The sequence below is a fragment of the Battus philenor genome, unplaced genomic scaffold, assembly GCF_028537555.1.
Source record: "Battus philenor isolate CCGP_79_NKW_IND1 unplaced genomic scaffold, ilBatPhil1.0.hap1 SCAF_8, whole genome shotgun sequence".
Lineage (NCBI taxonomy): Eukaryota > Metazoa > Arthropoda > Insecta > Lepidoptera > Papilionidae > Battus > Battus philenor.
In genome coordinates, this window is record NW_027181748.1 from 10,490,071 (window position 1) to 10,518,056 (window position 27,986).

The 27,986-nt window shown below is 32.4% G+C and overlaps 1 protein-coding gene across 3 annotated transcripts; it reads right to left on the reverse strand.

Annotated features, from left to right (window-relative positions):
• Positions 1–7,784: 7,784 nt before the first annotated feature.
• On the reverse strand, positions 7,785–27,863 carry LOC137931627 (leucine-rich melanocyte differentiation-associated protein-like). 3 transcript variants are annotated; one of them, XM_068775082.1, is made up of 6 exons: positions 27,599–27,863; positions 22,393–22,478; positions 19,636–19,777; positions 16,661–16,800; positions 12,981–13,186; positions 7,785–8,596 (listed from the first exon to the last, which is right to left on the reverse strand). In XM_068775082.1, exons 1-6 carry the CDS (start codon positions 27,647–27,649, stop codon positions 8,517–8,519), a joined length of 705 nt encoding a protein of 234 aa, XP_068631183.1. In that variant the 5' UTR covers positions 27,650–27,863; the 3' UTR covers positions 7,785–8,516. The 3 variants fall into 3 exon arrangements, with proteins under 3 accessions (XP_068631183.1, XP_068631185.1, XP_068631184.1); XM_068775084.1 differs by having other exon boundaries at positions 27,589–27,860; XM_068775083.1 differs by lacking the exon at positions 27,599–27,863 and adding an exon at positions 26,831–26,891.
• Between the last annotated feature and the right edge of the window lie 123 nt (positions 27,864–27,986).

Genomic DNA, 27,986 nt, shown 5'->3' on the forward strand with positions numbered 1-27,986 from the left:
TTTAATTATCAGATATGAACCTATTGTATAGCCTATTATATAGCAGGGGTGGCTAAGCCCGTTGATAGTTCGAGCTTTTGTTCGAAATTTGAAATTTTTTGCGAATGAATACGCATTTAAAACACGCAAACGAATATTTTTTTAACAAAATTGTATAGATTGAAATTATATGACAAAAGTACAAAATATGTGTATTGAAGTTAGATATAATGGCACACGTATATGACAGCACTCCTAATAATACGGTATAATAATGATCGGTACTTGGATTTCGCTAGTTTAATGGTGAAGTAATAATAATTATTATTTACACCAAAAAAGAGCTACACCCAACGAGTCCCATGTGGCTCGCGAGAGGCAGTTTGGCCACCTCTGGTATATACTAATCACACCAGGTGTACCAAGACAGTTTTGCACGAAATTTCAAATTATTTTTTATTTTACAACGCAATGTCTACGCCGGTGGTAAATCACCTGATCATTTTTAATATTCCAGTTCCAGTGAGGGTTTTTATATCCTGCAGCAAAGGTCTATCAAGTTTTTAATGATTATCGTTAATTACTCGAACATGTGGTTTACACAAAATTTAGGACAAATTACATACAAAATTTATTCTTAACACAATGTGAGTGTTGACCAACATATATTTTTTTTATAATACGCATAAAACTGGTTATAGGGGTAAAAGTTTTAATGGGGTCTTCATGTATATAGCACATTTTTGTCAATTAATGTATGGTCGACAGATACAAAAATCTATGGTTTCAGAATAATGGATAACGCAATGATAAAATATTAAAAAATATCGATTTTATAATTCGGATTACTGCATATTGAAATTATTGTTTTCAACTGCCCCTGCAGATTGCATCGCTAGAAGTTATTACCTAGTCGCACCACTATACAAAATAATAAATTAACTTATTGATAATTGAAAATAAGTGTAAAAGCATTTTGCTGGCAAATATACATATAAACTTACCCCCTTTAAGTTTTGATATGCATAACCAATTACATTTTGTACAATAAACTTGGTGGTTAATCGCCGTATAAGATCAATCATAGGGATTCAGGATTTTGAGAGATCAAGGCGATGAACGGGATCCTAAAACTAATTCAATTAGTATGCATTCATTTTAATGTCTGAAAATTGACTTAGCAAATGATACCTCTTATACGTATACTAAGCAATGTGGTCTAGACCACGAATTTTGAAATTCGAAAATCTTGTAAATGCGTTAGCACCCGTAAATGTTACACTTGTGATATTATAATATATAAGCTTTAAAACTTCGCCACTTGAGATTTGAAACACGATCTTGATATATACTAATATTTGGGGGCAGAAACACGCACTACCTTTTTCTTCGTAAAGATATCCCTCGTAATTTTCTTTTGGCGTTGAAAGTGTTATGCTGGTTTGCTGGCTTAACCCCTACAATAATATGAGAACACTTGAATTCTACCGTAGTTTTGACGGCGATGCGGTGAGCTGGAACCCCCGCCTGTAAAAGTAAAATATGCCTGCAATTATAAAAATGGTAATGGTATTTAAATTATAGCCCTGTTGCATTTTAGCCGTTGTTCGAAGTGCGGGGTCTGACAACAAGACGATTTTATTGTCGGTTGTGACTAGCGGGTTAGCAAATGGCCGATAAAATATGAAGGTTCAAGTAGTAACCACAGCGGAATCCTTCTATCGTAGCGTCGCAAACTCTTCGTCGTTCTTGCTGTCTTCGTCGTTGGAAATCGCGCCAGAACCGTCGCCTTGATTGACATTATTTGATACTTGCGGATGTCTTGGCAGTCTCCTCCTTATCGCCTCTCATAGCATGTAGTTGAAGGCGTTGACGATTCCCGGTGAGATGTTTTGTCCTGGCAAGGACCTGACGTGCATAATGTGTTGACGATCGAACGCTTCCGTCGGAAGCCAAACTGGGACATATGCTGACTGATACAGGCGACAAGAATTCTTTCGAACAGCTTACGGCATTCGTCTGGCAGGCGTATAGGATGGTACGCGGAAGGAAATTGATTCCAAACCTCTTTCTATGGTTTAGGAACAGGAATTGGCAGAGGAAGCTAAACAACAGCTACGTCCGCTTGCTTCCCAGAGTAACACTCAGACCACCACCATTCCCTTAATCTCGTCGGCCTCACAGTGGAATATGGGTACCCCCATGAGGAGTAGTCGGAGCAAGACCGACTATTTGGCCCCACGTCAAAAGCATTTTTCGAATGTAAAACAATGATATCATTCATTTACTATGGGGATAAGCTCCCAGGACATACACTGCTTGTTACTTGATGGATAGATACTATTAATTGGATATGGGCGCATAATAATATCATTTATATGTAAATTATAGCAAAATCCGACACTATATTTTTCCAGACGTAAGGGGCTGGTAAAACGCTGAGCTTTTCGTGGCAGGTCCGATAAAAATAGTTTTTTAAAATAAATGCTTCGTATAAAATGCTCTTGGGAGCACCCGGTATTGTATCGGATCCAGCAGCTGACATGTGAAAACGAGTTGATATCAGACGGCCTCATACGTGGGCTATCTAACAATTTATCTTTTAATTATCTTTATTTTATAGGTCACTTTTAAAGAAGGTTTTTAATTACATATAAAACTACGTTTACATCACCACTAATCCTTCGGTCTTTACGTATAAAATGACAGTTTTGTATTGTAAAAAAAATTAAATATAAATATTTGAAAGTCATATAATAAATTAATACACAATTGTTATCTATGTATGGTCTTTTGGTTTATTTATGTTCGTTTGTCAAAAGAGCAGGTTTTTTTCATCAAAACTTTCGTAAAGAACCAATAAAGTCGCACCGTGCTTTCGTATTGGAATATGATTTTTTTTTGAACAACAGTTTCACAGATGAACTTGTATTTGCAAAGAACACTGCATTTTAGTTTCCTTTGTGCTTTATTACATTGATGGTATACCTAACAATCGAATAACAACAAAGCCAGAATTAAATATCACGCGAATATAAATAAATGACTAATTGTTATCAATAAAATGATGTTAGCTTATTGTGTTATCACGCTTGAATTTAACAAGTAAATCTTACACAAATAAACAGCAATGGGTGTTTATTGTGATCAATATATACATAACTGTGACGCACTGACTAAGATTACTTGTTTGCGGTACGCGAGGCCATGTTGGACAGACAATCGAGTGCAGGTGTCCCTTTACAGGAGAGTCCAGATCTGTTTCATTTAAAATACCACGCATTCTAAAAGTTTTAGTTTGAAATAAATTAAATCTGTAAATCAAAATCAAAGTGGCAGATTTAATTTGAAAATTATTGAAAAGATTTTAACATTATTAAGATTTAAATTAATAATTATTATTTACGTGTATGCCTATATGCAGTACTTAACATAAAAAATGTATAGGCATTTTTTAATTTCGTCCATCCATTTAATAAATAGTTAACCCTTGTCTATATAATGTACTTAATAAAGGGAAAGTAAGTAATTTGATATTGACAAATGTTTTACACAACAAAGGAATAAACTATTCAGCCCGACAACTGGATTTCTACGTTAATGGATTCAGAACAATCCCGGCCGTAGCTTTTCCGGCGAATCCATTAATTTTAGTCAGTGCGTTGGAATAGTTAGCGAATAATCTTTTACAAGTATAAACCATAACAATTCATATCGAAAAAAGTGTTAGACTTTGGTAAAGAAATATCATATATAACGGTTAAACTAACTTGGTCGTTAAAAAATAATTATAACAGCGTAAACACGTATTTTTGGGAAAAAAAAGATTTTGTGAATACGAACGTTTTATGCGTCTTATAGGGAAATATATATAAACGCCCAAGCTATAACTGTCGAATAGAAATGTCGGTCGAATCGCCGAAGATTTAATAAGTATACCTATAGCATCTTTGACATTGTATAAAGAAATTCCAAGTCAAAGTCGAAGTTAAAATATCTTTATTTTATGAGATCATTGTGGTCATTTATAAACACCAATTTACGCTACTGAGAAGTAACGACAAATTCAGTGAGATTCGAAATTTTTCTTTAGATTTTTCACTGTTAATTATTGATGATTTAGTTTTAATAAAAGAGTAATCTCTAAAATAATATTAATGACGTCATTGCAATCTTACATAATTTACAATTTGGGCATTAATTACACACACACACACACACACACACACACACACACACACACATATATATATATATAAACATACACGTACACACACTGGTAATCTCATTTAAAAATGAAAATGAGTTTTTTTTATATTTTTGTATGGACGACTGGTTTATATGGTTCAGTATGATTATATAATCGTAAAAATAACTAAGGAATATTGATGGGACGAAATGCCAGCAAGGATGTGGAGATTTCGGTTGTTGTACATGAAGCCTTTGACTACATGATCTTAAATCAAAATTCTATTCTTCTATAATAAAAAAGGTTGCAGTCAAAACTTTTGTGTATTAGACCTCCTACAGCTGTTAAAAAAAAGTAATAATCTTTCTGAATTATTTCCTTTCTGCAATGACAACTTTTAAGGATTTCATTGAGAAAGAGAGAATTCAAAAATGTGTTATAAATTATTTATTCGAAGATATCAATCCTTTACAAATGAATGAATAATATATAAATACATAATAAATATAAAACCGCCATATAAATGGCGGTTTGTCATGTTTTATAAGGAATAATAATACTTCAAAAAAGAATTTTTAGAAATACGTGCCTCCAAAATTTGTTTTTTGAATTCTCAAGGTCCAAACGTTGTCCGTCTATAGGTAGACGAGTTTTTTTTTAAAACACATTCTCATTTTAAGAAATCGATAGAACACGCATAGAAATCATTTGTTCAATCATATATACAAAAATGTTATTATTAAAAAAAGACATATTTAATGGTGATTTACAAGCAGATAGATTTTATATTTTTTCAAGTTATCTGTTCTCTATTTAAGACATCTCTGTATCTAATTAATAATTTAAAAGGGAGCAGAACCCACGGGCGTGTTTGCGAGCGATGAAAATGTCGACGGTCTTTAATATCCGGTTGAATTACGAAATTAAGTCCTTAAACTCCAATTAGTGGGTACTATCTGCGCGGAACGTAAACTTTGCGGCGTGGTTTTAATAATATAATTTCCGCTAATAAATATTCAAAATTTTATTATTTATAAATGTACATAATTATTTTCCATTTATAATTTATGTACAGAGATCAGAGAGTCACAGTGTAATTGGTTATAGAAATTAAAACTTTTTGCTATTTTATGAATATAAAAAACGTATAAACTTAATATAAAGTAATTAAAGTATTAAACAACTATCTAGTGTGGGCCTGGCATAGAATAAGCACGCGATTTCCTTCCATGGGTATCGTACAAGGCGACGAAGGGATCAGTTTCCTGAGGACGAATAGCAGCGGCCTCGGCGTACAGTAACATCACATGTTAGCGCCAACCAGACTGCTGAGCGTTGCGATTATGGTATATCTCCTATTAATGATGAACCACAATAAAAATTAGCCTTTAGTCTCCGGTGGCTTAGCTGTTCCTACGAAAGCGGCCGGGACAAGGGGTGTTAAGAATCCCGGATAGAGACCTGGCTATCATAATCAACGGCCATTGGCCCTAGCTACATACAATGTGAGGACGTTTAGGTTTGAAGAGAAGTTGTTGAACCTGGAGAAGTTAAACACGTTACGCTAAAGTATTTCATAATTGTCCTTACTTCCTCGTCAACAACGATGTCAAGATCATCGAGTGTCTTCTATGGTTTAAAATGCCAAACGGTATTCATTGAAGGTCACACAGGCATACGCTCTGATTTGGACATATTCCGATAATGAGGTGGAGGAGAGAAATAGAAATAATAAATTGAATCTAAAAAATCTTTAAAGATATATACGTATAATAAGTAAATTAATGACTTGGTCTATTTAATCCACTTTATATATTTGTATACACTTTACGACAACACAATATAAATAAAACTTAAAAAATAGATAACCTTCAACTAATTATCGAAAGATAATTATATTGTTTGGAGTGCAGTTGTACAATCGCTTAGATAAAGAAATGAAGGAATGATTTGTTATTTTTTAAAATAAATAAAAAAACAGGTATGTATGCTTTCTTTGGTTTATGAATTGATCATCCAACGGTACAGGAAATTGATTCTACATGATATATTTCATCGCAAGCAATCTTGGTATAAGTTTTACAAGAATATTTTTTTAATTGTTTTATGGAAAGCACTTGTGTGTAAAGCACACACAATTTACAAGGACCGCTTGGAAGTGGCCCGCATCCAGCATCTTCCGACAACATTAACAAGGGCGTCAGTTCACTTCACGATCCGAATATTCGATCAAGCACAAAATGGAACGAAATAAAAAAAATACAAATTGTCTATGCGTTTATTTATATTTAATTTTATACATAAATTGTACATTAAAGTACAATAATTGTTACATATTGTAGATAAAAATATGTTTTTCTTACAAAATAATATTGTTCCACTCAAGCATATTTTCGCCTTTCAGTTAATTAACGAATCGAACGTTCGAAAAAAATGATAACGTAAAGTAAATTTCGAGTCGGTTACTCAAACTTCGGTTAAATTGCCCCGGGCTAACGAAAATTAAAAGTTACTTGTTAATTTTGATTTTATGGAGTGCTTTTTCTTCTTAGTTTCTTGTCACGTTATAATTTCGTGGTCCCGATTATTTCGGGACCTATGATAAAAACCCACAACTGCTGTGATGGCAAACTTATGACACGCGACCTTATTCTTGGTGACACACGCATATTCCGTTGAAATAAGAGGTACGATCAAAATATACGGGTATTAATATTATTAAGAACAGGGTATTTATTTTACATCAAATTTAAATCAATCTCCTACAAAGCACTCCCCTTGGCTAGATGTGTACTTATCCCAACGTTGATTCTACGATTAAAAGCACTTTTGAAATGCTTCTTTTAGAAGGCCTTGCAGCTGCTCTATCGTAGTTCTTTAAATGTGGTGGTAAATCAGACTATGACGCATCTGATAATTGGCAGTCTCGTATTTGTTGCATAAGTAATTGATTGCCAGATTCGGTTGCTGGAAACTATAGAGGAAGGCAACATCGCCATGCTTATAGAAGACGAAGAAAGACGCTTCATCTTAGAGTACGTGCATAAGTGACGTAATTAATTGAAATAAGTCCTAGTCGAGTAATAGTAGAACTAAACAAAATAAAATTGGAAAAATTTAAATTAACTCTGGAATGCAAAAATAAACAAACGTAAATATAAAAATAAAAATGTTAAAAGTATTCTGGCGGTGAAATCGAAGTTACGAATGTAGCGAAAGCGATGTAAGGAAGGAAAATAAAGTATTGAAAGGGACGATAGAAACTGTGACGAATAAAAGAAAGATGTGCTGAAGTTATTGAGAAGAGAAAAGTTGGCATTGAAAACTTTTGCTTTAAAAATGCTTGAAGAGTTATTGAAGTTACTATTGTTATCACTACTTTTTAAATTCCACTACTTACGTTTTTAAGACCTTGAATCCTAAAACAAAATTAAACTTTTAGAAATCGTGGAAGCCGTTAATGTTAACACTTGCGAACATTATCTAATACGAAGAAGGTAGTAAACGGTTGTTTAATTTTAAATAACAAAGATGATGGGAGAAAAAATAAAATACAAACAAGTGATAAACAAAACTTTATTTATACTATACATGTATAAATTTAACAGATTTTTTATAGTACTAAATATCTCGTTTTAAGGTAAGGTTTTTTTATAAAACCTTTGGTAACCATAATTTTTATAGTAAAGTCACGACCACTGTGCTTGGAGATAAATCTTTTGGCTTAAAAAGAAATAAAGTACTACGGTTTAAAAGTTTTAAAGGAATGAATATATAGTTTATTTGTCCTCAAAAAGCTTTTATACCAATATCCAATAAACCTGTGAAACAATCACTCTAAAATATGGCACATTATTTTTTACTATTAGAATGCGACAGGCCGATTATTTCTGGCAGTGTAAAGTCTGATACAGGTAGTAAACAATAATTGTTTTTAAATCGTATTACTTAGAATTTTGAAATTGCTTTTCCTTAGTTTATTTATAATGTCTTTAACCATTAATTTTTGGGTAAGATGTACCATACATTAATTGACAGCAAATGAGATATACATTCACGCCTTTTAAAGTTTTGACACTTATAACAAATCCCTATATAAAGTTTTTTTATTTTTTATTTATTGATTTCTTGGTGACCTGCAAAGCATATAACATCAATATCAGATCGTCATTAAAATAACTCCATAGCTGACATTGAAGTAATTATTCAAGCGAACTTTATTAGATCACGTCGAGATCAATGAAAACGCTAATAAGTTTCGCAAACTGTGAATTAGTCTTGTTCAACCGTCACATTGTTGTATAATAGAGCTTCAAATTTCTGACAAATGACGCAATCGTGATATTCGTCACAAGTCGCTGTTGACTATGAACCGGTTGCCCTCGGAATGCTTACCCGTGTATTTGTATCGACATTTTCCGTAGGCACCTGCAATTGAACATATTTTTGTTAGAGCATCTTAAAAATTTTGTCTATTTTATTACCAGACGAGATGATGAGACTAATATTTTTTTAGTATTTGTTTATAATTTTTATGTTTCATACAAGTAATATATAATACTATGTATAATATATAGCCCAAGACATCAAGGCAAAGGGTCTCCCCCAAGAACGCTACGATGACCGGTTTGCGACGTAGTGGGGACCCACGGCGTGTCTACCGGAACGTCGCCGCCACTTGAGAACCTTTTTGCACCAACGGCTGTTGGTTGCACCCGCCCTCTGCTACTTATTACATACTTAATTTTTTGTGTACATTTTATGGATGATTGAGACGAACATTAGCTTCATACTAATATCAACGACCATCTAGACGTTTTTTTTCCGGCTCGGGCCATTATAATTTTTTCTTCACAGGATTGGGTAAAAGACACAATAATAATCGTTTATCGTACATTTATATTTATTCTATCGCAATACATATTATTTTATTATGTTCTATTATACAAGGCTTAAAAGATTTTTGTCAGAAGAACTGTATATTAACTCTTTTAAAGCTTTTATACCTTTAACTAATCATCATGAAAAAAAAGACAAGGTTCTAAAAACAAAACATGTTTTCAATTTTATATCAAACTATTCGAGTGCTTCCATTCCGAGCTTTATCTTTGTTTAATTATAAAGCCATAAAACCGATAACTCTATTATGAAGGTATTGAGTATTTTAACGAATTTACAGAGATTCGGAAGTCGAATATCTCTACACAATTTCAGATAGGATTCGCTGTTTTAATTATATTATGTTAATGTAATTCACATGATAGTTATCGGAATTACGTGATAGAAATATGGTCAATTTGTAAAACAGATACGAAGACATAAATGTTTATTTATTTAGTCATTAATTTTGATAAAAACTCGAATAGGATTGACTTCTGAATCGCGTCCGGATCTGAGAGGAGCCCACAATAAACTCAGACGGGTTTTTTGTGGTCATTTTTACAATACCCTTAATACAGTTTTAGAGCAATTGAATCCCCTAGCTCTATCATTACTTAAAAATCGTTCACACTAGGATATTTTACTAACTTATTATTTAACAATCTTTTTAAATTTGTAAAAAAGTAATTAATAGAGAATTAGATAAGATAATTATTATAGTGGTAACTACCTGGTAAGGACCAACAAATAAAAGATTAACGGGTAGAACAAAGAAAAAATGGATTGATGAAATAAAAAGAAAAGCTGGTGAAAACTATATCACCAAAGCAAAAGACAGACAGATGTGGAGCTAAATGGTGGAGGCCTTTACCCGTTGAGGTCCATAATGATTTATGATTTATAATAATGAATTTGGTTTTAATTCTTTTTAATTTATTTATCATTTGACATTTCCATACATTGAAATTATTTATTATGATTGGAATTTAAATTTAATGATTATTAATAGTTATATTTATTTTAAAGTATAAATGTTATTCATTAAGTAAATAAAGTGAAGTCTATTGTAATACCGCACACAGTTGCCTAAAAACTTTCTAATTTTATGAAGCCTAGAATAAGTTATAACAAGCTTCTATTCAATGTACGAAAATATAAATGCAAAATAATATATTAATTTAAAGTATTAGAAATACAATTAAGAATTTATTAATTTTTGGTCTTTTATAAATTCTGGTAAGTTTCTGATATTTATAACTTCACTACATTTGAATTAGCAGAAAGCGCTTTGGCAGTAGATATATTATATATTTTACCGGAATAAGTGGGATCCTAAGATGAAACGCCCTAGGGCTCCCGAGATGAATCCCCTACTATTCTGATTGAAGATTGTCTGATAGGGAGGATGAACCTCGACTTAGTAGGTGGATTTTATCTGAATCTGTTTTATTTTAAAATGTTTAAAAATAAAAAAAGTTTCTTTGTTTGTATTTTACGTTTCTATGTCGGAAACAAATATACCTATAGTTCACACAACTAAGCCGAATAAGTGCTAATAGGTAGTATCAACAAAATATCTGAGAATAAATTCGTAGCAACGAAATCTGTCTGTTGTCTTTGGGTTTATGGTTACGAGCGAAAATATCATCAAAAGATTCGGCATATTAGTAGGATCATTCCAAATTGTGTTAGATAGCTGGAGGAATCTGGTCGATGAAGGTGAACATTAATGCATTGCAAGGGGACTACCTTAAACCTGCTAAGCGAATCGTCAGCCCCGAACATGTATTCGGCTCTTCTCTATGGAATACTGAAAAGTTATGTCTCACGTGAATTATTTATTTATTTGAATCTTATGAGAAATAACTCAACTGAAGGACAATTGGCCGTCATATCGCTTTATTATATTGACTTTAGGGTGATTTAATTTATCCACGAAATCGTCAATGAATTTTATATATGTATAAAGTGTATGTAATATAAGAATAATGAACGATATCAGTAAACAGGGATACAGGTCACACAAGAGCTCTAGTGGTGCCTTCGTCACATATAATTAATGGATCACGTAGCTAATGTGTTTTTCACTCAACATAAATCTTTTAGGATAAGGCCGCTTAAATGACTTTCCGAAAGCAAAAAAAGGTAGTGGATATATTACAATGTTTGGTAGACATTCCAGAATTTAGACGTTTAAAGTTACACTTTCACAAATTTATAACTATAAAGAAAAGATGCGTTTATTCAACATAAGAACTTTCAATAGAACTATTTTATTTTTGACTCTTCTCTGTTTTGCAAGGTGTTATAGTTGTGAAGAAGAAGTATGAAAAATCTCCACAACAAATATCAAATATAGACTAAATGAACCTTATCATTTAAATATTTGTTTATTGAATAATAAGTTTTTTCTGTCAATTAATTTTTAACGCTTTTGAGATTTTGTTATAGGTAGTCCAATAATGTTTTGCGACTTTTTTTACAAAAATTGTTTTTGTTACAAAAATCTGATTCTGATTTACAAACGAATTAAACTTTTTGTAGTCGCAACTTTGGCACAGCGAGTTTTTCACGGTGCCTAGTAAATACACTATGGACGTCCCCTATTTCTTCCATATTATAATTATTGCAAATATACAAAATATTACCATAAACATATTCTAAGGTCACTGTAAGAATATTGACCTGTTTAAACCGATTTCTCAAAGAGATTTGCTGCCCTAAGCCGTAGATATCTCGGATGCTACCAAAACTGCTGTACCGCGTCTTAGGTATGTAGCGTGACTGGGGAGTGTCGGCGTTCTGTTCCGTTAGCCCGCCGTCAATGCTCACGGTGGTGCTCATGCTTTTTTCTCCCCCCCTCCACTTTGCCTCAATTGCCTAAAGTGCGGTAAAGCGGTTTAGGTAGCACTACATATGGATATGTTTCTCGTGTTCATACACATAGGCGTACTTTGTGATCAATAATTATTTGTGTATAATATTCATATGGTTAACACATTAAACCTCTGAAATGTATTAATTAATCTTGACGAAAATTTTAATACTGCTAATGAGTAACATACATCATTACGTAAGGTCAAAAAGTCCTAGCGTCTTGAAATATTACGGTTTTGCCGTTACTATGACGTCCACGAATAAATATCCAATCATTTTAGTTATTGAAAAAATACTTTAATAGAGTCATTTAAAAATTAACCTAGTTAGAATACTTCTAGTATTCTAACTAGGTAAATTTCTAGTCGTCCTTGCTGAAATTAAGTTTGGAACGACGCGAAGCTCTTAGGCGGACGCTCTATTTAGTTGCGCTAGTCAAGGGCATCGCGAGAACACACGTATTTCAATACTATTCTTATATTTTTTATTATAATTTGATTACATTTTTACTGACGACGAACTGTGCAAATTTTAAATAATTAAAAAAATACTGTTTGTCTATTAGCAATTATAGCTTCACACGATTTAGGAGGCAGTTCCTTGAGTACCTGAGGTCTGGTTTTTATTTAAGATACCGGATTAGGAGATGCCAAACTGTTATATCGTTTAGACATATTATTCTATAGTAAAAGACGTTGCCTGTAGTCACTCGTTGTGCCATGGAGGGGATAGTCCCCTTGGGATTCCTTGACGCGATCATATCCTAAAGACGAGTGTCGTAGACGAACGAAAGTAACTGATATAGAACAGCGAATTGGTAATTTGAAATGGCTGTAAGTCACATAGTGCAGAACAGATGGCCGTTGTGGCATTAATTTTGTGAAAACAGGGGATCGGCACGCGCAGCGAAGATCGTCCACCCAGAAGATGAATAGACGATCTTATTAAGGTAGACGCTGGATGCAGCTTCTGTACGGATCTCTGAGTGAGGTCTAGCAGTAGACGTTTTACGACTGAAATGATAATGATGGAATAAGTGTAACTGCGTACGTACCACTGTGTTTGCCCAGCGAAGCGAAGTCAACGGGCATGGGACGTAGCGATGAGGACGGAGGCTGCGCAGGCGCCTGTGTCTGCATCTGCGGTGGACGGCGGACTCTTGTGAACTCGCCGCGAGTTGCGGCTTCAGTCCACTCGCGCGCCGTCACCGCCCTCGAGTCCAAGAAGCGCAGCTTACGTAGTTTGTATATGACGTAATATCTGCATCATTTAAGCTAAGTTGAATATTTATACATAGTTGACGATAGTCACGGGTTACGGTCAAACTTCCGGAACATACACCTCGTTATCTCCTAAGATAGTAATAGTACAGTATGAAATGTCAAGTGCCAAAATACTCTAACAATCTTAGTTATAATTGTATTATACATTAATTATAGCTAAGATTTTATACATTACCTTACCATCTTATTTTCATAGCATTTTGTATTACAGTATTTTATTATGGGAAATTGCCACCAAAATTAATTTAACAAAAGAGGCTGTGCAGGCTATTTATAATCTATCTACCTATTACCTGAGACATGTTTTTAAAGTCGGTATTCTATCGGTTCCTTCGCAATACATATTTATTCAATATCCAAAAAATATTTATCGGAATATAAATTTCGCGGCCCACTCAGCCTCGGATGATAATACGTTCGTTGACAATGTAAATATTAAATATTTACCTATCTTTCCTGTGTATAATAACAAAAGACCGTAACAGTAAGACGGGAGTAATTTTACAATACGTGTTTGTCACACTTTCGTGAATTTTTCCCTGGCACATTATCTCGCAGAAAAGTAGCATAAATGTAGCATAAATTTGCTTTTACCATGTTATGATTTAACCCTAATGGTATTTTTCTTATGAGGTTATCTAAAACGTAAATATATTGCCTTTTTAAAAAATTACAGTAATACGAGGCCGAGTGGACCGAAATTTACACAAGTTTATTTCGTCAAAATCTATTACGTATTTTATTTGCATAGCAAATGACCCCGAAATAAAATAAGCGAAAAATTTCGACAATGTTTAATATAATGACCCTTGTCCAGAAAAAATATTCGAAAAATTACCAATATACTACCCTGTTTCAATTCAAAAAGTCTATAAATAAACAATTATTGTTAAAGATATCTCATAATATTGTAAAGAATTTTAAAATAATAGAGCTTGGGAATGAATATTCTACAAACACACTAGGTGTTTAGGATATTGTAAATGTGACTACAAAAAGCCGTCTGAGTTTGTTGTGGGCGCAGGTCAGGGGCGTTTTGAACTCTCGTAGCTAATTAAGTTGAAGGATGCCATCATAGGTGGCTTAAATCTTTTTCTGGTTTTAATAAATTTTGGCTTTTCTAGCATTCCATTTGAACCTTTAGATCTCGAGGTCTCATTATGTACTGATAATATGAATAAATAAAAGAGAAATGATTTACATGGCAGGATTGAAAATATTATATGGGTTTCGGTCTTAATATAAAGTTACGGCTTGCTGTCAGCATTATTCACAGGAAACATAGATTATCTAATGTAAGTAATTGAAAATAATATATCGCAAGGTGTAGAGGATCATTGTAAATATGTATAAAAGCTGTAAAGGGGTGTTGTGTTTAGTTCATTTGTCAGCAAATAGCCTTTACTTTAAAATATGTAACATTAATAATTTTTTTTACAGGAATGCGACAAGTTTTCTGCTTCTGGCACTATGTCTGTAAGAACAGACAGTAAATAAAAATTAATTTTGATATAATGTAATTCAAATATTAAATGCAAAATTTATTACTGTATTATCTGTATTTTATTACAATATGTTAATGTTTCGATACTGTGTACCATACATAAATTGACAGAGATTGTGCTAAACATTCACCTCTATAAAGCCTTTACAACTATTTTCAATGAAGCTATATATTTGGTAAGTTTATTAAGAAGCAATAAGTTTTAACCGCCTCGCCATCGATGCACTCACAAGACATATATAATTTGTCGTAGAGGATTATTCAAAACGAATCCCGGGGAAAAATAATTTCCGATGCGTGAAGCTAGAGAGCGCATCATCTAAGTTCGGAATAAGACATGGAATGACACTATTTTGGAAATCAAACCGCTCCATCTCGCCTTATAGAAGATCCCCAAATCCCTCAAAGGAGAAATCATGCTCAACCATGCCACGCTTCTATCGCCTGAATAATCCACTACCCTTAAATCCGTACTCCCTCCGAAAGGTGGACTGTGAAGTCAAAAGGCGCTACCAGGAGACTTTGCTAAACCCCAAAGATCCGGGCAAATGCGATTACTTGAGGATGACATTCGCAATTTACACCTAGGTAAAGCGCCGTGCTCCGAGAGCATAACCAATAAGGTGACCAATTTCCTCCCGACCGACATAATCCAGGTTCCAGTTCTTGTTTTTACGGACCAACGGATTCTTCCCAAACAGTGGAAGAGTGCGGAAGTCATAGGGTTCTTGAAGCGCTCAATTATTTCAACCAATCCCTTGTCCCATCGGCCTATTAGTATTCTAGACTTTTGGGAAAATCTACGAAAGATAAATCTTGTTCGACTTGGAAGATTTATGGAGGCGGAATAACTCCTTATCCTTGAACAGTTTAGCTTTGGCGTTAAACACTTCTGCACTCATCAGTGCGCTGTATCAAGGAGCACATGCTCGGCAACCGAATGATGGGATGGGATCCAACGCGAGAGCCATCTTTATCGACTACTAAAACGTTCGACAAAGTTTGGCCTAATGGACGCGTAGATGCCGGTATAGCAGGTCGTCGCATATTACGACTTACGATAGAACACTACAGTATCGCGTTGAGGGTATCTGCTCCCACCTACGGCACCGGGGCCGGTTCTATACACGCTCTACACCAATAACATCCCTCGGACCACTTCGGAAAGCATTTGCGCTGTGAGAAAGTGTCTAATTAATTTCAACTATGCTGCTATTTAAGATTATCTAGAGTTATAAAGCTATATACTAAATCGTTTGTTACAAGAATACGAAAATCCTATTCGCATCGAATCTGAAACCATAAAAAAATCGCTGTGTGGTCGCTCACAGTAACCTGATATTACATTAGGAAGCAGTAAAGTTACTTGACAACCTTACACTTCCTTATAAAACTGACTCATATTTAATGTTCGGAATATGTGCATATTTTATTTTTACTAACACCGCAAAAAGATTTTTTATCATCAGACAAATCAGAACAAGATCAGACAAAATGGTAGTACGTTATCATACGTGTACATACGCACAAAATATGATGATGAACATATTATTGGAACACATTATTATTGGTTATAGGTGTAACTTAAATAGGTGTACTTTAAAAGGAGCCATTGTCTATTCCTATTTTCTATATTATACACTAAAGTGATTGATAATTCTGAAATATGTGACATTAATTTATTTTGCCATTGGATTGCAACAGGTTGATAACTTCTGTTAGTAAGTCTGCAAGGACAGATAAACAATACAGGTAATTAATACATATTAAATAATAATTATTGTTAGTTTGTATTAAACCGAATTTTGAAATTGCTTTTACTTATTATTTCTAAAGACATTGACTTTTGTACAGGGTGCATCGTATATTATTGGACAAAAGTTAGCTATACATTTATATATTTTACATATATAACCAATCACCTTCTATAGAGATAATTAACCTTACCTGTATCTTTGATAGTCGGAGTCATCTTTATCGCAGTCCGAGAGTTCGTTGGGGCACGCCTTATTACGCAGTATGCTCAGGTACGTAAGGCCAGGCAAATATTCATTGATCTTTTCAATCAATCCCTCTAAATCCGCCAGCTAAAGAAACAAGAGCAATAAGGAAAAGCAACATAGGCAAATTTATCATTTCTTATGTTATTTTTAGAGTAATCTTACTTTAAACTTTTAGAGACATTTCATTTTCAATTTAAAGAAAATTATAAACTATCAACGTGTAATGTAGCTAATATTATTCTTATAAAACATTAACAAACAGTTAAAAATGCTTATTTATACAAAACAGTCGTAAATGTTAATGTAATCAGAAAATTCACACTTTCACAATATACTTGCGTGTAAGTTTTACAATTATCATGCATTTATTTTTGTTTTCATAATTGCATAAATTTAAAAAGTTTATTAAACATGAAACTTTTATGAATCTTATTATATTGTAAAAGTTTTTAAGTGTGAATAAAGCTCGGCGACGAATTACTTCTCTGTCTACAATGTTAAGGACAAATCGTTAAAGACATCGCGAAAACCCTGACTCAGTTTGATGTATTTTGAGATGCATGTCCCCTGTATTATATAAGTAAAAGAAGAAAGATAAATTTTACAAATGATTTACAGCGAAAAAGAATGTTCATAAATTAATAATTATTAACAAAAAAAAATGAGTGAATATCTTATACTATTCGGAGTGCTTTATATGCTGTCGTTATTTGAACTTACAGGGCAAGACAGACAAATTAAAAAAAATGTATATTTTAAAATCATTTGGCTTATGTGTATGCGATAAAAAAACATGACACGCAAAATTCTGCAAAGAAGGACTGAAAAAAAGACCTAGTCGTCGCTGTAACAAAAGAAAACGGATCTTTGGCCAAAAATGCTGTAGTGCGCCTGACGATTACACAAAAGCTTGGCGGTCTTCCAATCCAATGGAATCATTGTTTTTATAATAGATATTACTGCTGAAGGAATCGTCGAGTTTAGCTGCTGTAAAGAAGTCTAAGCTAAATGTATACTACTCACTTCAGTCTCAGATCAAGGAAAGGAAATTTACAAACGGACATACCGCGTTTAAACGTAGCAAACAGAATAACAGCGTAAACAGTAACAACGTATTCTTGTCGTGTTAGACGTACCTAATCCTTACCACCGTCATCAATCGTAAGTTTATCATTAGTGGACATAGGACTTAGCAAACATCGAATAAATATTAAAATGTCCGATTTATGGTCAACAATGTAAAATATTAACACTAGTTGTATTAAATCGTTTCAATACTACAGTTCACTTTATAGTTAAAACATCTTGCACGCTGGTAATGGCATTCACTCGCTTTAACTCGAATGCAATGAATAGAGAACAATCTATGCATTTACCGCTCGCTTTGTACGGAAATACACTTTGACCGAAGTCAATTACGTAGTAATGGAACAATTTCATTGGTGTAATGAATTTTCGACATCTATTATTTTTAGGTGACGTTACAGGCGACGTTATTTAAGATTCTTATTTCATAAGTAAGCTTTAAGTCGAACAACGGCAAATGGAAAACGCTATGCTAGGGATTTTCCTACTAGATCGAATCAGGAATGAAGATCAAATCAAATCATTTATTTTATATAAACAGATGTCAAATATGGTGACAACAAAACAAAATAATAGTCCAAATGTGTCATGCCTAGTAGCGTAAAAATATGTTAATAAATAATTGTACAAAATCTTAGATGCTTTATCGACCAAAAGTATGTGCAAGTCATTGGTGCGAGTGTATATTAGCCCTCGTGAACACAGCAGTCTCGTACACGTACGACGTAAATTTCTGAAATATAGCTTACAGCTGTCCATTGGTTTGAAATTACAAATTGCTTTGATACACCATTTTAGAGCTATAAATGTCAAATTTACATCTGCAATTGCCCCAAAACATTATGCAATATCTCAATGTGGATGATACGAGCCTATGACAGGCCGTCAAGTGTTGAGGTGTTTGCTGATTTTCGTAACACATACAGCGCGTATGATAGTTAGTTCAATTTGCTATCAAAGTTAAATCAAGATGGAGTCCTATAATTTAGTCATCTTAGTTTCATTTATAACTCCGTCATTACATTTAACATTTAGGTTTACGTCATTATTATTTCGTTTATTTTCAAAAGTCCATAATAACTTTTTTTGAAAACGTTTTATTTAAATTGATTAACAGATTATTACTTTTAAGCCATTCAATTATTTTTCCTAAAAATTCATAAATGTCAAGTTTCGAAGTATGGATTTCACCATTTTTAAATATAGCAGTACTATTGTCAACAATAAAACTACTGGATGATTTATGGCTTTAGGCATATGATTGATGTACATAAAAAAGGAGAGGGCTCAAAATACTCTCCTGTTAGGTACTCCATGTTGAATTGTTTTAGCCACGGACGAAAGTGTAGTTTCGAATTTAGTGTTGGGACACAGTGTTAATATTTGTTGTGTCCTGTAAATTTTAGGTTATTTTCTCGTATTCCATATGCTTCAGGTTTTTTTAATAATAAGCTATGATCAGAAAGAGATCCGTGGACAAACAAAGCAACCGACATAGTGTAGTGGATTAACTAGCTGAAGTAACAATCTACGTCTACCCACAAGGTGGACAGACGAACTTGTTAAGATCGTCAGAAAATTTTCGATCTGCAGCTTTCAGCCGGTCCTACTGCAGATCTCTGGTGGGTGGCCAATGTCCTGCAGAAGCCGTATTACGGCTGAAATGATGATTTGTTCATTAATCTAATAATTGGATGTACTACGTAGATAACACACAATTTTAAAATAGCCTTTTGTATTTAAAAAAAATGAATTATATAATTAAAATAATTTTGTAGTAAACAGGTGTATCTCTGAAAATGGATATAAGATGTGTTGACATTCAATTAATACCTTATTGTTGTTCAATGAAAGGGTTCTTAATGATGGCAGGAATGGAAATCTGACGTTGTCTTCCAGTTTGTTGTTGTCCAATATTAATTCCTGTAACCTTGTGAAGTTCTCCAATCCTTTGAGTGTTTCAATACTGTTATAGCTGAAAATAATTACTCTTTAATATAAAAGCAGATCATTTTTACAATTATATTTCACAATATTTAAATTTATTTTTACATATTAATAATATGAGGATTAAGATACCATGATACTTGGTGTCTATTATAAAAGGTTAGCTCCACGCTGCAATTATGTAAACTTAAAAATAAAATGAGATGACAAACGATCTATGATTCTTATTCGTGTAATTTAAGGACATATGATCTCATATGAGAAAACCAATATGTGCTACAAAATAAAGTGGATTAAAAAACAAACAATATACAAAATGTGATCGATTATGAGATTTAAATGGTTGAAGGTATTTTTTCATTAAAAAAGCAAACAGCTTTTACACTTATTTCCAATCATCCTGTATTAAGTGATTGCTGCGAAATTCTTAACAAAACAAAGTCTGCAGAAACCGATAGTAAGCGACAATTCATTTTATTATGTAGTAATCCGAATTTTATGAACGCTTTTTCTGCTATATTATTGTTAGGTTAGTCATTATTTCTGAAACCTTTGAATTTTTTATAATAAAAATTAATTAATAGAAAATCAGGCCTGCATTCACACCTTTAGAGCTTTTACGTCGATAAGCAATCATATATAAGTAAATTTATGTATTGTATGTTGCACGTGCAACAGATGATCGTTAGGATCAAAATTTTCTCGAATACTAGCCGGTAGAGTAAGTGTGTGGTAGGCCCCCCGGTAAATGCAGTGACATCACAATTTCAGCATATCTTTAGTATTCTACGCACTACAAGCCATCTTCAGAGAACGATAACAAAAATAATTCCGTAGCGGCTATTACAAGTACGAGTATGATCAGTACACCAAGATTATGTTTATCGTAACATGTTTACGTATACTTTGGTCATATCTAAATTTTAGGTAACGTATTATGTCCACGTAATAAATAAAGTAACACAAGAGTCAAGAGTGATACCAGACCTCATTATCGAGTACTGTATATTAATTACGTTTCATCGGATTGACATATTTATCCAAAATAGTATTGAATTATTTTTAATTTTATGTTTCATTACACTTAGTACAATATGATCAAGGTCGCAGGGAAGTCGCTGGATGCGATTAGCACAAGAGCGGTCTACATGGCAATCTTTGGAAGAGGTCTGTCTTGTTGAGGACGTCAATCTCTTGAAAAGAAGATATTCACGACGATTACCCGCTACTTGTCCTTGTCAATATTTCTATACTATGACTATTTATCAGAAATTTCTTTGAGTGAAAAGACTGCCCATTGTATTTTTTTTAGTTGTAATAAGCCTATGTATTTCTTTCCTTGTGTACAATAAAGAATACAATTATCTATGTATATATAATGTGCTACACAATAAAATAGTTTACAGAAACACATCTAACATATATTACCAAAAGTTATAACTTATATAACCTGACTAGACAAAAGCGTATACCGAATACATTAAAACTTTACAACAAATTACTTATCTTAAATTCATCACCGAATATTTGGTTTAATTCATATTCTCTCTAAAAGGTACAAAACCGTTATGTAAATAGGCTTTGTTCTAAAATTCTAAGCAACGGACAGAATTTTAAACGAGATTTAGCTATAGCTTGTCCACGTTTTTCATTTTTAGAAAAGTCCATGTGTTTATTTTCTTTTATTATTTTGACTCGATCTATTGTATTAGAGTAGTGGTATCCCAGCGGTAATGACTAAAACTTACAAATTCGATTCTTGGGATACATTCTTATAATTCACACTTTGTGCATTAAATATATAAGATAGCACACAAATAAGTTTCCAGAGTATAGACAACAGCATCCTCTGCGTACTACTATACCATACTGAGATCGCCAACCCGCTTGCCAAGCCTGGTGATTGTGCTATATATCTCTCATAGATTGGTTTGGGGGAGGGATAGGCCTGTCAGCGGGCGTTTATCAGTTGAAACAACGAATTGTGTATTTCCTTGGTAAAGAAGCCCTCACTTCAATAATGCTTATCCGAAACATCAAATGAAAAAAAGGATAAGGAAAACGATAAGACAATCTTTAAATAGAACACTACCCACACGTTTGTGGCTTAGCAAACAAAGGAATAAAATATCCAAGGTAAGGCATTTTTATACCTTCGTCTTCAATGGAAGTTCACGGAATTATTTCACACAAAAGAGTGAAACTGTAGCAAAATAATATTTCATGAGGATATTGCAAAGATTTGATATTCCGATATGCAATTTACGTAAATATAAAGAAAGCATTAAATTCTTCTGAGTTTGTTAAAGGCTTTTTCAAGATTAAATCGCATTTGTAACTCTTGTAGCTTTAAGTAAAATGTTGCCATTATAGGGGTTAAATTCTAAGCTCAATCAAATTGGCCATTTCTGACATACTTGTCATGACTTACACTATTAACTACTAAAAATGATTCTTAGTCGATTATAACACGAATATGTAAATAAATATAGCACTTAAATGAGCATTATTTTACTGCTATTTGAACTCTTTGCTAAGTGTCCGTCGAGTTTGTACTTGATTAATATAATAAATGCACATAAAAATTACTGAGTTTTGGTGTAAAGGCGCCATAGCCAGTGTAATTAGCATTTACATACATACCTTAAATCTAAATATTGTACTTTAGGGCCGTACATATTCCATAGTGCAGACGGTATTTTTTGGCAGTCTTGGCCACAATAACTTAACTGTAATAAAAAAAGTTAATTAAAATGGATTTTACATTTGTAATATTTTACAATTTTATTTATATCATTTGAAATAATTTTAAAAGTATCAGTGACATTAATATTAAACTATTAAGTATATTATATAATTATAAAGAAGGAAAACAAATATACAACAGTCAGAAAATAGCGACAAATCAAATCGGAAAGTCGTGTTCACATTGTTCATATTGCATTGCGTCATTTATACCGAGAGTTTTCAAGTGTACTCCATTGCTGAGGATGACAACGTATCGATAGAGATGACCGATAAACGTTATTTGTTAATTTATTTTTAATTTAATTTAGTAATATTGGTCATCAGTTTATTAACGTACCAAAAGAATTATTAATTTTTATTGTTTTGACAAAAATAGATAATTTTAAAAATGAATGACAAGTCGGCAAAAAAAACAAATATTACGTTGGGTTTGACCGCTAAAACTTGGAAGGTTTTAGTAATACTTAATATTATTTCGTAACATAACAATATATGCAAGTTCTAATATCGTTTTATCTCTAGTGTCCAAATTGGAACAACCGGTATTTTTAAAAATAAAAAGCACGGACTCTACTTTGGCAATGAACGTGACAAAGCTTTAAAAATTTCTTAGTGAAAAATACCCTTAAATGGTGTTACTACAACGGCCAATGAAAATTTTTGATTTCTTTTTTTTAATATGTAATCTGGATATACATAAAAATACTGCCGTAGATCTTTATTGTAATAAGTCTTTCATAAAGAATATGCAAAGCAAATTATTAATTTAATTCAATATATTTTATTGTACATCCCAGAATAAATATAAATAGTTTCATTTTTATAAACAAAAAAGTACAATGATGGTAAGAGATTGTTGATCTCTTACAGACAACCATAGTATGGAAACGGCACAATTATTATTTAATGGGTAGTTAACGTGTAAACAAAAATCCATATTTAAACATACATACAAATGTCAGTGTCAAGTTCCTAAATGTAATATACATTGTTTGAAATGGCGGAAGAACGTTAATTGCGTTATTCATAAGCATTAGCTAAGACTATGAAGTCTTAGTAGTTGTTGCGTCTGACAAGAACACTTATCGAAACAATCTTTTCACAATAATAAGTAGCAGTATCATATTCTTCAGTTTAGCCGTAGAAAGTCCACTGCTGGACGTCCTCCTCCATAATTTTATAATATAACCGGTTGGAAGTGACCTCCATCCAGCGGCGTCCGGCCTGCCCACTGTCACTTCAAATTGCCAATCCGTTGGGCTACTTCATTTACTTTCGTTTGTAAACGGATGGCCTCATCTCCGTTTCAATCTCAGAGAGAAATCCCCGTAACATTTTAAAACAACGGTATTTCTATACTTATCAAATTATTATTATATTAAGTATAATAGAAAAAAGTACTTAAATAGTCTCTATGCAATTGAAGATATTTAAAAGTATTAAAAATATTCCAAATAGTCGATAAATTCGACAAATAAGCGATTGGAATGCTAATCGTGTTTCAACCCATGTAGCTTTCCTAAACCTTGAATTTAGCCTGCCTCGGAATTTAATGCAATGAATGATGAGGCGGTTTCAATAGAAATTTCCTAAGCACCTAGAGTGCTTATGGAACTTCTGTGAAGATGTCAAGACCAAGCGCCTTCCGCGCTGACACCTCAAACCTGGTGTAGCTGTATGCAATGCTAACGAGCAAATACTCTTTGTTAAGAATTAACCAAACTCAAAAAAAGAAGCAATTCAATTTAGTGTATACTAATCTACCCAATTTGGCTTATAACTATTGCATTTTGACATTGTTTACATAAATAATAAAATAATTAATGTAACATTATTCGTTAAGAATAAATTAAAACTTATTTCTTTAATAAAACTTCATTATCCGTACATAGAGTTTTAATGTAAGACGACGGAATTTCTTAATTGTCGATAAATATGATCGAAACGATGAGAGGTTAAATGTGGGCAAAGTAAGTCTGCTTCAGTAGCTCCAAGCGATTCAATTAATTAATAACGAATAAAGATCGCACTTTCAGTTTAAATCTCGGTTTTAATTTCCGTTGATTTGAAACGTTATTATGTTTTTGATTAATAATTTCATTTGCATTTATTACGCTTCGCAGGGCATGTTGGTTCAAGGGATAAATCGTGGTCTTTGTAAGATGTAATAAATTAATGTAATTATAAAAACTTTAAAACCTTTCCAGATTTTACCTAACTCCGTAGATTTTTAGGTTACTTCTCTCAATAATTAATTAATAGTAACGAATTGATCCGAGGTTTCTCTCTCTCTAGCGAAGTTGAATCGGATTACTAGAGGTTCGTATTCCGTGTCAAACCGCATCGAGGTCCCACTGACACCATAAATCGTCCGCCCAAGGGACCTGCCAATTGCATGACATCTAAAATGCAATGACGAGGTCGTCATCGCCCTGATTTTGGACATAGAAAGTCCACAACTGGACATAGGCATTCCCCATAGATTTCCAATAAGACCGGTTTAGTGCCTGCATCCAGCGTCATTCGACGACCTTAAAAAGGTCGTCTGTCCGCCTTATTGATGGATACCTTGAAATTTGGTAGAAATATTTCTTTCACCTAGTAGAGGTCAGTAAAACCCGCAAGCGGTGTTGAGCGGGCGTTCATTAAAATATGTATATTTTTTAACTACTGCACTGGTAACTAGGACAGCTGTATTTAAAAATTGGCTAGATTATTTCTTTCATGTTAAAAATTACTTACAATGGCCACGCGAAGTAGATAGACTCTATCCTAATATATATATTTCTATATTGTTAAAAGGTTATTTACAAATCTGTCATTCGTTAATATGTCAATGTTACGACATACAAGCTTTGTGGTAGGATATTAATATTTAAAATTCGATTTTCGAACCCTAGCTTTTGCGCGTCAACCGTTTTCAAAGCAAGTGCGCAATGATAAATTTTATCTGGCCGCCAATGCTTTACAATTACTATTTGACTTACAAAGCCATTGAAGAAATAATTATAACTCAAACAGTAGAAAGCTTCAATTGTTAATAATAATTACTTATATTTCTATTTTATTTCTATCTAGGATAACTATCTTAATAGTTTATTCTATTTTTGGTAACAATTTAAGGAATTAGTTAACTTACTTGCTTTTTAGCAAATGGAGTTACAAAACAAAAAAGTTGTTATGAAAGCCTTTAAGTTTTATATCAGTTTAAATAACTATCAAACTAAATCCCTTTTTAAATAACAATTTAATCTCAACAATTAAATTAAAATTTGAGATAAAAAGTTAAAAGAAATAAATTATTGGGGCGATCTAATGAGAATTGTAAAAAAAATGTAAAGAAGGATACAAAAGCAATATTTTAAGAAATTTGGCGAAGGATGGAGCGCGATACTTGGAAGGTATGTAAAGGAAAGGAATAAGAAAAATGTGGAAGAAGGAAGAAGATAGAAAGCCAGATATTGTGCAAAATAAATAAATCTATACTGAAAAACTTATTGAAATCAGTCCTTGTTCCAAAAAAATGATAGTGGAACGGTCCCCAAAAACGAGGGCCATAAAATATTATTAACATGACAGCCTAAAAATTTTTTTTTTTTTTTGATTAATATATTATGATGTGATTGTAGAAAATATTTTTTGTACTAAAACATCTATTTTAAATTAGAGTCAGTATACATGACAACTTTTAACTGTAAGCATTTATATTCAAATGTTATTTCTGTCACTCTGGATCACAATTACTTCACTGTGGAAACAACCAATATCAGGCAAAAGGAACATTGAAAGGTCAGATAAACAGTGGGCCGATAATATAGTCCAAAAAAAGAAACACAGAAGCAGCTGGTGGCCATTACTAAATGTGAGATTCATATAGCAGAACATAAGACAGATCATACTAGTACTACAAATAAGGTAAATATACTAACAATATTTGAAATTTAAAATATAAGCTATTGATATGAAATTAGATTTTGCTACTAATGTTATTATAATATTAAAAAATAATTTAAATGGAACATTCAATATTTCATTTTGCATAATTTTGACTGACTAAAACTTTCTGCAGCTAATTGAATATTGTTCCATATTTGAAAACCATATGCATTTGAAAAAAAGGTCACTGGTTTCATGAGCCATATCTAATAGATAACAAATAATTAAATAAAACAGATGAATGATCACTCGAACTAGTGTTAAAAATAAATTATTTTTAACAATTAATATTTTTATGACCTTAGCTTTAATATGGTATGTAACATACTGTTTATGCACTAAATATTAATGAAATCTATTTTGAACAATAGGCATATATTTTTAAGTGTAATAATACCTTAAGGAACTGATGAAAGTTTTGATCTTCCTCCATGATTACACTAAGATTTGAAACACACTTTATTTTTTTATTAATTGTAACAAGTTCTAAGTTGTAATGGTGATAGGAATACAATGAAACATTATTTTTGATTTGTTTCTTACACCCACCATATTTCATCACTACAACAATCCATTTAATAAATGAAAATTGGGGAAAATGAAGTTCAAGGAAGGAACACAAGATTATACTAATATTTAGTAATATAAGTATATAATCAACTAACATTGTTACTAACACAGTAACTTCCTACATTTTGAGTGACAATGAACATCCACAACAATACTAAATTTCTATGGAATCCTTATTGAATTATGTAAGGTATAATTAAATAAAGTATCATATTAGTCTAATAGTGTATCTAATGATAAATCCAATTAAGCCGTAACCTTCCAAATGATATTTTAATATCAAATAGATATGAAGTTAAAACAATGTTATACGTTAAAAATGTTACTTGTAAAGCAGCAAGCAAATTTCAATTTAACTTAAGAATAATAAGTTTAGTTATAAAAGATTATGGAAAAATTAAATAAAAAAACAGACTTTTAACCATAAATGATTGATTTGATTGTACCTTAACTACTGAAGCTACTTGTTGGTAAATAACATTACATTATAAATATATTCCAATAACATTGAATGAAATTAGATGTACACTAAAATCCTTTCAATGATTAAAAGGTAATTGTATTATATGAAAATAAATTACATACTTATACTTACGCGATTATTTTCAAAAGATAATGCAAATGTATTAATATGACGATCTTCCATTTTTAATATAAAAACGTAACTAACATAATCAATTTTATATTTTAAGGATATTACTCCTGATTCAATTAAAACAGATTTAGACTTTGTTTATATAAAGTTGTAAACTTAGTGTTTGTACACGCTTGACAAAAAGTGTCACTCACTACACGTTTGTTTCTGACATTATGCGAAGACACAATGTTGTATTTGATGGTGCGCATTTCAACTATACTAGTATCGGTTCGCCTTATGTTTCTGTTTGTTCACTTATTGCACCGGTGACCTTTTGCTAGAATCATCATCGAACGTGAACACAGTAAGACAATACATAACATATGAAATTATTTAATCAATTTAT

Bases quoted from the DNA above. Each gene is read 5' to 3' on its own strand.
- LOC137931627 (XM_068775082.1), bottom strand. From the start codon at position 27,649: ATGGAAGATCGTCATATTAATACATTTGCATTATCTTTTGAAAATAAT. The intron at 22,479-27,598 runs GTAAGTATAAGT...TTTTTATTACAG, and splicing joins TATCTTTTGAAAATAATCGC to TTAAGTTATTGTGGCCAAGA. The intron at 8,597-12,980 runs GTACGTACGCAG...GTTCAATTGCAG, and splicing joins TTCGCTGGGCAAACACAGTG to GTGCCTACGGAAAATGTCGA.